Raw genomic sequence first — 12,173 nt, 5'->3', positions numbered from 1 at the left:
TGCTTTGGCTCACATTCCTCTAGAGGGAGCCCTGTCAGACAGCTCTGAGTGGTGAAGTTGGAGGACAATATTTAATCCTAAGATGTTCACAGGATGACATTTGGGCTGGATGATTAAAATACACACACACACACACACACACACACACACACATATATATACACATATGTGTGTGTATATATATATATATGACGTTCACAGGATGTTAAGTGATAAAAGAAGGTTACAAAACTCTGTGTACAGATCATTCCAAAATTTGTTTAAAAAATACATAGGGAAAGAAAAGCCCGGGAGGGTATGCTCTCTAATGGTTATCTTCAGGTGGTAAGATCGAGGGTGACTTTCTTCTCTGTGCTTTCGTGTTTTCTATTTTTTTTTTTTTTTTTTTTTTTTTTTTTTTTTGACACGGAGTCTCGCTCTGTTGCCCGGGCTGGAGTGCAGTGGCCGGATCTCAGCTCACTGCAAGCTCCGCCTCCCGGGTTTACGCCATTCTCCTGCCTCAGCCTCCGGAGTAGCTGGGACTACAGGCGCCCACCACCTCGCCCGGCTAGTTTTTTTTGTATTTTTAGTAGAGACAGGGTTTCACCGTGTTAGCCAGGATGGTCTCGATCTCCTGACCTCGTGATCCGCCCATCTCGGCCTCCCAAAGTGCTGGGATTACAGGCTTGAGCCACCGCGCCCGGCCACAACTTTCGTGTTTTCTAAAACAACAACAAGAACAACTTAAGAACAAGTAACATTTTTATTAAAATAAAAAATGACACAGAAGGAAAACAAAACTTTACAAAGATTATCTGTAGAGGATGTTGCCTTTGGAAATGTGGTCATGTGAGGGTTTCATATCTTAACTCTACCAGGGAAGATACAGAGAGGAAAAAAACAAACAAATTCCATGGAAGGCAAAAGGTCAGCATGGTAACAGATTCTTGAAAATAAGGAGCTGCTTTCATCTCTGAAAAGATCCTTATATGGAGATTTTCCAACGTTCTAACTGGACATTTGAAACCCTCTTCTCCATTGCCTATCCCCTTTACCCTACCATCTCCCTCATAGAACCTAACCTCTTCAAATGGGGAAATTGAGAAATGCTGATTGGTCATAATGGGAAACCCAGGAATATCCCATAGCTTGGCCCTAACTCTGAGGTGACTCACTCATTTCTGGGAAGAGTGTTTTGGGAAAGACATGAGTTGAGGGCTGAGGCCTGTCACCATTAATGGATGTACGTGGACTTTGATCAGGCTGCCACAGGGCAGGGAGGCTGTGGGAAGAAGACAGATTGCCTCAAAACTTCAGCCAACCGGACCACTCCCTCAACGTTAATATTTTACTGGGACTTTAAAACTAACATGAAAAATATTGTCTCTATTCTAAATCTCTTCAGACATTATCTTGGTTCAGAATCCAAAACATATGGAAAATCAAGTTTTCTGCTGTAAAACCTCTGGTGAGGGGTATAGCTAAATTATTCCTTATGAAAGCATGATTTTTTTTTTTTTTTGAGATGGAGTCTCGTTCTGTTGCCCAGGCTGCAGTGCAATGGCATGATCTCGGCTCACTGCAACCTCCGCCTCCCGGGTTCAAGTGATTCTCCTGCCTCAGCCTCCCGAGTAGCTAGGATTACAGGCATTCGCCACCATGCCCGGCTAATTTTTGTATTTTTAGTAGAGATGGGGTTTTGGCCAGGCTGGTCTCAAACTCCTGACCTCAGATGATCCACCCCCCTCAGCCTCCCTAAGTGCTGGGATTACAGGTGTGAGCCACTGTGCCCACCCTGAATGCACAATTCTTGAAGCACCTCTCTCAAGCAGTTGCATGCAATTCTAAGAAGCATCTTCAGGACTCTGGCCTCTATGCTGGTGGTAGGACACAGAGAGCCAGATTGCTCTCTGAGGCTGTAGGGCTGGCAGCTCAAAGAGCAGCTATTTCAGTCTATGGGGCTAATCTCTTGGCTTGGCGACAAGGGCTGGGAGTGGTAGAGTGGAGTGGGTGTTCAGTCTTCTCTGAAACGCCATTTTCCAAGGGCAGCTGAATTTGATTTACTGCTCTTTGTTCAACTTCATTATAGGACTGGGGACCCTTTCTGAATTATTGCAGATTTCTTCATGCCAGGGTTTCTTAACTTCTGTTGACACAAATCATTATTTGTTGTGGGGGCTGTTCTGTGCGCTGCAGGATGTTTAGCAGCATCCCTGGGCTCCATTCACTAGATGCCAGGAGTACCTCCCACACCTAGTTATGACAACCAAAATTGTCCCCAGTCATTGTCAAGTATCCCGTGGATGACAAAATCACCCAAGTTGAAATCTACTGATCTATAGCAAAGACCATATCCCTTGCTCCAATGAGGCACTTTTATTCACCACATTTAGAGCAGGGTTTTTCAGTCTTGGCACTACTGACATTTGGGTCTGATCATTCTTTGTTGCGGGTACTGCTATCCTGTGCATTGTAAGGTGCTTAGCAGCATCCCTGATCTCTACCCATTAGACACCAGTAGCACCCCCTCCAAATGTCTTCAGACACTGCCAGATGTTGCCCGGGATAAGGCTCCCAGATCTGGCAAATAAAAATACAAGATTCCAGCTGGGTGTATTGGTGTGTGCCTGTAGTCAGAAGTCTGAGGCGAGAGGATTGCTTTGAGGCCAGGAGATCATGGATGCAGTATAGTCACTGCAATCCAGCCTGGGCAACGTAGTGAGACCCCCATCTCTAAACAAAACTGTAAAGGATTCTCAGATAAATTTGAATGTCAGATAAATGACTAATACTTTTTAAGTATACACACATCTCATATACTATTTTGAGAGCCTGTTTGGAGGTTCTAGCAGGGGAGCACAGCTAATATAGCCTTGAGTGAAGGCCAGTCCTCCTCTATCAGGGATGGTCGTCCTCTCCGCCCGAGCACACAGCTTCAGGAAGGACACACATGGAGCAGTGAGGGAGGAAGGGGACGTCTGCCTAGCCAGTCAGATCAGCCAAATCAACCCAGGTGAGCAATGGGAAGACATGTCACAGCCAGATCACCCTCACATCCCCCATATACTATTTTGAACAAACATATACTATAAAATTATTTGTTGTTTATGTGAAATTTAAATCTAACTGGGTATCTGTATTTTATCTGGCAACTCTTCCTGGGAGACAAAATTACCCAGGTTGAGAACCACTGTTATAGATATTATAATCTCTTCAATGTTTTCAGACAAATGATCTGGGATGAAAGTTATAAATTATCTATTACGATATATCAAGGCCAGGAGTGGTGGCTCAGCCTTTAATCTCAGCACTTTGGGAGGGCAAGGCGGGAGGATGGCTTGAGCTCAGGAGTTCAAGACCAGCCTGGGCAACGTAGTGGGACCTCGCCTATACAAAAACTGTAAAAAGTAGCCAGACATGGTGGTGTGTGCCTGTGGTCCCTGAGTAGCAAGGAGGATCGCTAGAGCCCAGGTGGTTGAGGCTGCAGTGAGCCATGATCACGCCACTGCACTCTACCCTGGGTGACAGAGTGAGACACTGTCTCAAAAAAAAAAAAAAGTATATGAAGTATAATAATATGCACATCGTTCAACCCAACAATTCCACTTTTAAATATTTTTCCTACAAAAATATTCATTCAAGAAAGCAGGGCTATGCATAGAACAATGTTAGATTTAGCACTGTTTGTAATGGCAAAAAATTGGAGACAACATAAATGATAATGGTTAAATAAAGCATATTTTTGCATAAAGGATAAAAGTATTCACACTAGGGACTAGGATACAGCCTTAAAAAATGTAAAGTAGTTTTGTGTGTGCTGACATGCAAAGATGCCTATGAGAAATACTTACATTTGTACTATCACAGAAAAAGACTTCCAGGATCTAAGACAAACTTAACTATGCTTATAGTAACAACTAGTGGTGATTACTCTCACTTTTATATTTTTTTGCACTGTTGGATTTTAAAAATAAAAATATACTTACAATACTTAGGTAGTTTAAAAAACAATAAAATTATTTACTTTAAAAAGACTCTTTTTTTCTGTTACAGAAAGAGATGAAATAAAAAAGTAAAAAATATAAAAGGTCTTTAGCTTATAAAAACAAAATGCTTAAAAAAAAGAGAAAAAAGAAAAGAAAAAAGGCATTTTATTGGGCATCTTGAAAAAAACATCAGACTTTTTACATTTTTCAAGGAGAAGAGATTGAAAAACTTGTCCTGAAAGCACCTTCATTTGAAGATTTGACTTTAAAAAACCCTAAGAAATCCTGCATACCATATTGCGTCGCCAGCCCTGCTGCAATGATTGAATTTGAACTGTGACCCCAGGCTACCTTACTGACCTTGACTGCAGGTTTTCCCGGTGTATCCTGGAAAGCATCTGCATTTGTTTGGTCCCATGCACTCACCAAACTTGCATCCAGGTTCGCATGTAGCTGTGGAAGGAAAAGATGTCTCGATGATAAAAGAACAGTAGTTAGTGTAGTGAAATGCACGCAAAGCTTCGCTGTGTTCTGTGTGGCAGAGAACTCCATGGGGACATATGGAGGACAATCTGCCTCCCTTTGAATCTGTTTTCACCTTTCAGACACTGGAAAGTATTTTTCTTTTGAATGAGATTACTGCCACCCCCCCGACCCCCGCCCACCACACCCCCACCCAATGCATGCAAGTTTAGTGTGACTTTGCTCGGCAATGCCACACTTCCAGTGGTATTCAATGAAATATAAAGCCTCCCAGACCACAGTCAGCCAGTTTTGCATGCAAACACAAAAGATTTAATAAAATAAGTATAATATTGGAACTGGAAGAGACTCCAGAGTAACCCTGGGCAAATGCCAACGTCATTCCCCTTTCTTCTGTCTCTTGCCTCGTTTCATCTCCTCCATATTTTCTCCATTTCTCTTTTAAGTGATCAAAATCTTTTTAATGCTGCGCATTATCAATCAGACTGAACAACCAACAGATTGGAGGCAGGAAGGTGCTACTTCTAGCCCTAAGGATGGAAACTAAAAGCATCATGATGATGATGAGGATGATGATGGAGGCATGAGAAAGCACGACAAAGGCAGGATTTGTTTTTCTATTTTATTCACTTCTGCATCCCAACTCTTGACACAAAGTAGACAATAAATATTTGTTCAATGAATAAAGTGGTGGGAGAAACAACAGGGGTAGGATGTTATAACCGATTCAGTCGGGGGCAAGAAAACAAATAGTCAAAGATGATGGATAGTTTCATTCCAGCTCACAAGGAGGTTATAAGGAGAAAAAGCAGTAGATAGGAAAAAAGAAAAATGGGAAAGCCCCAAGAGTAGAAAGGGAGAGGATATAATATATGAGAGAGAGAGGAGACTTTTAGGGTATCAAGGATTCTCAGCAGCTTCTGGATACAGTAGGAGCTCAAGAAATAGCCATAATAGGAAAGAATGACTCAGCAATTGCCCAGGAATGGTGCCTACTTCGCCATCCATCAATTCCCCTGGCTCATAGTAGGTCCACCTCTAAGAAAGCCTATTCTTAAACATACCAGCATCTTTCCCTAAACCCCACATCCTATTTTTTGTTATTATCATCATTCCTCTACCAGTTACCTGGACTCAAAAAATTCAGTTGTCTATTTTTTTTTGTCTCCAGACCATTCAGTTGCAATATCCTATTCCTGTTTCTACCACCAACTCATTCATTGAACAACTATCTATCTAGCTAATGGGAACTGCCTTGCCCACAGATACTTGGAAGATGATGCTAAATCCCTCTCTCTCCCTGCTTTCCCCACCACAGCTTGTGACCAGTGCGTCACTGATGCAGGAGACTAACAGCCTAGTTCCTTGTTTCTTGGCAGGACAAACTGTGGTGCAATTAACGCCCTAGAGGTCCCTGTGGGATCAGGCTGAAGCTAGACTTCTTTTGAAACCATATCTCTGCCTAGTCCCTTCCCCTGCTCCCCCATTCCCTTGCAAATTGCTCCTAAGACACCTTTCAATGGAGTATTTGTACAAGAATCCCCCTTTCAGGCTCTGCTCCTAGCAAACTTGATGTCAGACGTGACATTAAACTAATAGTCCAAAAGCATAGCTCTGATCATGCCATGCCTTGCACAGAGGTCATCATATAATCTTTGTTCCCGGGCCGGGCGCGGTGGTTCAAGCCTGTAATCCCAGCACTTTGGGAGGCCGAGACGGGCGGATCACGAGGTCAGGAGTTCGAGACCATCCTGGCTAACACGGTGAAACCCCGTCTCTACTAAAAAATACAAAAAGCTAGCCGGGCAAGGTGGCTGGTGCCTGTAGTCCCAGCTACTCGGGAGGCTGAGGCAGGAGAATGGCGTGAATCCGGGAGGCGGAGCTTGCAGTGAGCTGAGATATGGCCATTGCACTCCAGCCCAGGCGACAGACCGAGACTCCGTCTCAAAAAAAAAAAAATCTTTGTTCCCTCCTGAATACAGTACAGGTATCATAACCAAGTTAAAACTAGCATGATCTGGCTAGGCATGGTGACTCACGTCTGTAATCCCAGAATTTTGGGAGGCCGTGGAGGGTGGATCACTTGAGGTCAGGAGTTTGAGACCAGCCTGGTCAACATGGGGAAACCGCATCTCTACTAAAAATCCAAAAATTAGCCAGGCATGGAGGCAGGTCCCAGCTACTCGGGAGGCTGAGGCAGGAGAATGGCGTGAATCCGGGAGGCGGAGCTTGCAGTGAGCTGAGATATGGCCATTGCACTCCAGCCCAGGCGACAGACCGAGACTCCGTCTCAAAAAAAAAAAAATCTTTGTTCCCTCCTGAATACAGTACAGGTATCATAACCAAGTTAAAACTAGCATGATCTGGCTAGGCATGGTGACTCACGTCTGTAATCCCAGAATTTTGGGAGGCCGTGGAGGGTGGATCACTTGAGGTCAGGAGTTTGAGACCAGCCTGGTCAACATGGGGAAACCGCATCTCTACTAAAAATCCAAAAATTAGCCAGGCATGGAGGCAGGCATCTATAATCCCAGCTACTTGGGAGACTGAGGCAGGAGAATCACTTGAACCCAGGAGGCAGAGGTTGCAGTGAGCTGAGGTCGCACTGCTGCACTCCAGCCTGGGTGACAGAGCAAGACTCTGTCTAGAAAACAAAAATAAATAAATTCAAACCTAGCCTGATCTGGCCTCCACCTTCTTTTCTAGCTGCACCCCCCACCCCCTGACAAAGGCAACACTGTGGGCAAAAGACATTGCTTGCTGTTTTCTAGACCTACCCTTTACTTTCTGCCTTTTCCTACCCCTCCCTAGGATACTCTTCCCTGGGTTTCCAGTAGTTAATATCCTCCCCATTCTTCAAGGATCACCTTGCATGACCCCTTCTTCTAAAAGCCTTTACAGATTTCTCCAGCCACCTATGAATGCCCACTGAACTTCGAGAACTCCACAGAACTTTGGCAGGCCCCTCCTGTGCAACTGATCAGTTTTTGTCTTATTAATGAGGCATATATTTGGCTACAGTGCTTGTCTTTCATCCACTACTTGTTTCCAAGTGCCTTTAGGACGGGGACTTAAACGTTCATCATTGTTTCTCCTGTAGCATTTAATATAGTGTTGTAAACATGTTAAATATTTGAATATTTTTGAATAATGAATAAAGTAATTATTGTGGAACTTTTAACAGGGGAACATTTTATGGCTCTGAACAAATCACAAGGGAAAAATGCTTCCCCAGCAAAGTTTTTCCACTTTTAGAGACAAAAGAGACAGAATTTAATTTCCAGTGTCTACTTTGTTATGGATATGTACTTGGAGTTGCAACTTTAAATTCAGATATTAGAAAAATAAATCTTTTTTTTTTTAAAGCCCTGAAGGCCTCTAGTTGTTCCCTGGAAACTGATCTGATTTCCAATGTGATCCAGACAGGAAAGCCCAGCATAAATGCCAAATAGAACATAGGAGAAATGGTGAATAATACCCTTGCTATAAGGTTAAAGCTTTAGTAAGATGTTTTCAATTTACAGTAACTTTGGATCTGTGACTTGAACAGCCAATTGACAGCAAGGGAGATTCAGTTTGTGTTTAAAATGGCCTGAGATTGAAGCATGCTTTAGACAAAGTAAAAGTCTTATTTAGTTCTCCCCCAAACTTCTCTATCTGGAGCTTTTCATCAGGTACTTGTTCATGGACAACTCTGTATTTCATCTCACTAAAGTGGCATACATTTTAAGGGTAATGATATCGAATTGATGAGACCCTGCCTTGGGAGGAGATTTAGACAGGGTAGAGGCTGAGAGCTAGAAAGCTCCAGCATACATAGAGGCAGGGCTTCAAGAGGAGTGAAGGGCAAATAGACAGGCAGAGGGGAAAGCCTGGGTGGACTGGGACCTCACAGCCTGGGGTCTGGCTCTCCTTGTTGGGGCAGGTTGATGTGTATTCTTATTATCATGCGTCCCACAACTCTGGCTTAGAAATCAGAAACCCAGCAATCAGGGAATAACTACCCTGTTACTTGGTGCTTCAAGAAACATATGACTTTACCATCAAGAAGGACCATGCAAATTGGATAAAACATGATACACATTTTAGATCTAAAAATCATTGCAATTTAAGACCTGAACATTTGACTAGAGCAGTAGGTGTGCTGACTGTCTCTTCAGCTTGCAAAACTTGCATAGTGAGCATTTTGCTTGAACCCTCTGCACTTGCCGTTTTAACATCTTGCTTTAAATTATTTTATGCCTGTGGTATTATACAGTCCCTGAAAGCATTGAGAATGTGATTGGCTGCATGCGTCATGGCCAAATTGCTCTTATGCAGTTACAGAAAAGCCCTTCCTGAAAGTCAAACCTTGCCTTCATTTATTCACCAGCAACATGCTGGGTCTTACAAGTTTTATGGCAGTAAAACATGGCAGTAGACACTGATGTTTGTGCAACTGTAAGAGAGATTCTAAATCATGTGTTTCACGTGGTTTTTGCCCCTTTCCACCTGACTGACTTCAAATAAAAATGTGTTATGTTGTGTCTAGAAAAAGAATAGAGCCACATTTAATCCCCCCATCACCTGGTGCTTTAATGAAGAGAAATTTGTGATGAGAATTATTGGTCCTTCCTGAAGGAATGGTAATTTATGAGGTATTTTCTATGCATGACAGGTAATGAACTCACCCTTTAATGCATACACTCCTTACTCTCAGAGGTAGATATTGCTCTCACCATGTTGCAGAGGAGGAAATTGAGCCTTAGCTAGCTTACCTTAGCTAGCTTGCCCAAGGTCACCCAGGTCAGTCTGGTTCTCAATGCCCTTGATCGTGACACTATCAATCCAATCAGGATGGGGACCCACTCTTTTAATTGACACAAGTCCCAGGAGGATATTCTAACTTCCTTTATCTAAGTGGGCAATGATGATCTTTGTTTTTGTCCAGTATTTTTATGCTCTTGTCATCTTGTCACAAGCAAACTATGATGGCAGAAGGTTTTGCATAATATGGAACATGTGGGAACAGTATCAATGTTTTCTATTGTTTTATAGATTTTGGATATTATCAAGTTCTGACCCTACTTATGGTCAATCCAGATATTTTTTAACCAGCCAGAGAGAAGGAGGTTGGGGCAGGAACAGACCAGCAAAAAGAAGGTAGCATTGTTATTCCTAAAAATAACTAACATGTTAGTACTTTTATGGGACCTGCAATTGTGTTGTTATCCCATTTAATAGATAAAGAACTTAGGATGAGGCACACGCTACCTACTGAAGGACACAGGGACACGTGAGAGTAGACTCCTGCCCTGAAGGAATACACCCCTGGTGAGACAGTCAGTTAGGAGGAATGTGGATTTTGTTCCACTACACTGTCAGTGTTGGTCGTTACGGAAAGTCATAAAAAAAAAAAAAAAGGCAAAAACTTTATGCTCATCTCTGCCCTCCCCAACCTCCTTGAAATGGTTAGAGACCTCTCTTGGAGTTCCTAACACATAGTTTGAGAAACAATGTCCAAGGCAAATTATGGTTCCTTGGTTTGCAATGTATCAAAAATCAGCAAAATACTTAAAATCTTTGCATATATGCATGTGTACCTTGAAAACATGTAGACATTGGCAGTATGGATTTTAAAAATGTGAGTAACAAATCTATAAGCTAAAAGGCGTACTTGTTTTGTGGCTGAAGCCTACTAGTTGGATGATTAATAATTAAAAAGTGTATTTCATTGGAAATCACTTAAACTATAATTAGAGGAGGAATTTACTGGCCTGCTTTTGCCCATCTTAGTTCCTTTAGATTAAAAAGAAAACCAAAAACAAACAACCCAGTCATACTCACTAAGATAATCACAAAAATAATTGACAAGACAGTCTTCTAAAATAAATCATGCCAAGTATGATGGCATCAGCCACATTTTGTCTGGGAAGAGATCTCATAGGAACTCAGACCTTGGTTATTGGTAGTTATGCATGTCCTTGCCTAAGAGATCCACTGGCAATTTTGTGGCAGTTCATGGTGTGACAGATAAAAACCTAAGGGCCCTGATCCAAGTGCAGGGTCTGAGTTTTTACAAAATTACCTTCACAGACTCCCTTGCTGTTTCTTCTCCAGCCGTAGCAGCAGGCTAGTCTCGTTCCATAGTGACAGACCCCAGGCTGACGTGCCGATGCTAACAACCCGTGATGCCTGGCACTGCAGATAAAGAACTACATGTTAGTATTGAGAAAATAGAAAAGACAACAGAAACTCTTCCCTACTACTAAAAGAATCAGAGATGTCAATTATCTGGTTAATTTCAACCAACCCGCAGTAAGTGCTAAATTAGATTTTGAAAACCTGAATTTTGGGGTTGCCATCCTTCCTCAATAATTAGTTTCAACCATTTCCTTCTTCCCCACGGTTAAAAGAATTTGGTTACATAATCTATAAAACTAGGGCACATGAAGATGTCCAAAATGTATGTTTTTGAACCTTGTAGAGTGCCGCTTTTCAGATCTGCTCTGTATACGCATAGCAACTATCCAGTTCTTTGTCTATTTCAGTGACTTTCTGGTACTGTGGCTTTGTCCCAGACCAGAGCTCTGCACTTTTACCCCACTGGCACCTGGGAACCATTGAATAGACAGGAATCAACACACACTATAGATGATTAAGAGCTGGAAGGGCTCGTTCAGCAAAGCCCTCTCATGTTACAGAGGAGGAAACTCCAGTCCAATGGAGTGGAGTCACATCCCCAGCAGAGCTAGGTATTGGGAATTCTAGCCCAGGGCTCGTTCCCATTCCACATGACCTCCTGGAAACCCAATTTGCTAAACTGCTTAATTTTAGAGCAGAGATCGGCAAACATTTTCTGTAAAAAGCCAGATGGTCAGTATTTTAGGCTTTGTAGGGCCATGAGATATCTGTCCAAGTACAAAAGCAGCCATAGGCAATAGTAAACAGATGGGTATGATTGTGGTCCAATAAAACTTTATTTATGGACACTGAAATTTGAATAGCATATAATTTTCCTGTGTCATGATATAGTATTCTCCTTTTGTTCCATCTTTGAACATTTAAAAATGTAAAAACTGTTCTTCGCTCATGGGCTGTTTACAAAGAGGGATCACCTAGCTTTGGCCTGCAAGCTGTAGCTTGCCTGATCTAGCTTGCCTGAAAAAGGTGAGCCCCCTGCCCCCTACCAAGTGCCCCCAAGTAGTGCCGCCATGGATGAAGTTCATTGCATGTTTACCTACTTACGGTCCTGATATTGGACAGGGTTGCTACCAGACTTCGAAGGAAAATACTTGCATTGTGTATATAGTGGAGGGCTGTGATGATTTCCTTACACATATTAAATACACTGTAAAAATGTTTCCTGGGCTCTTTAACAGACAAAGGAATGCACATTTTACCATGTGCTTTCTGCTACAGAACTGAACTTTATGCAAGTTAATAATATGTAAGTCAAAGTCGAGAAGTTAAACAACCTTGTAGATTTCCCTCATGGTCTGCCTCTCCCACAAATTTGATTACTCAGCTAAGAGTTATAAAGATATGGTCTGAGACATTTCATTTACTGAGAGCACCAAATGCAAAGATGATTTTTTTTTTTTTATGTTTCATTAATCTATTTGTCTTTTTTTTTTTTTAAATTTTTTTTTATTTTTTTTTATTTTTTATTATACTTTAAGTTCTAGGGTACATGTGCATAACGTGCAGGTTTGTTACATATGTATACTTGTGCAATGTTGGTGT

At 42.1% G+C, this 12,173-nt stretch overlaps 1 protein-coding gene across 3 annotated transcripts in view; it reads right to left on the bottom strand.

Moving 5' to 3' along the window:
- EGFL6 (EGF-like-domain, multiple 6) overlaps positions 1 to 12,173 on the bottom strand; it is a 66,014-nt gene that overhangs the window by 35,164 nt on the left and 18,677 nt on the right. For all 3 annotated transcript variants that reach the window (XM_011957827.1, XM_011957828.1, XM_011957829.1), the window contains exons 2-3: positions 10,516 to 10,628; positions 4,326 to 4,418 (exon numbers count right to left, since the gene is read on the bottom strand). In XM_011957827.1, coding sequence (XP_011813217.1) covers positions 4,326 to 4,418; positions 10,516 to 10,628 — 206 coding nt within the window. The remainder of the gene's footprint in view (positions 1 to 4,325; positions 4,419 to 10,515; positions 10,629 to 12,173) is intronic.

Source organism: Colobus angolensis, unplaced genomic scaffold, assembly GCF_000951035.1.
Source record: "Colobus angolensis palliatus isolate OR3802 unplaced genomic scaffold, Cang.pa_1.0 Scaffold450, whole genome shotgun sequence".
In the NCBI taxonomy this organism is placed as follows: domain Eukaryota; kingdom Metazoa; phylum Chordata; class Mammalia; order Primates; family Cercopithecidae; genus Colobus; species Colobus angolensis.
The sequence above is the reverse complement of the archived record's forward strand: the minus strand, read 5'-3'. Positions and strand labels throughout refer to the sequence as shown.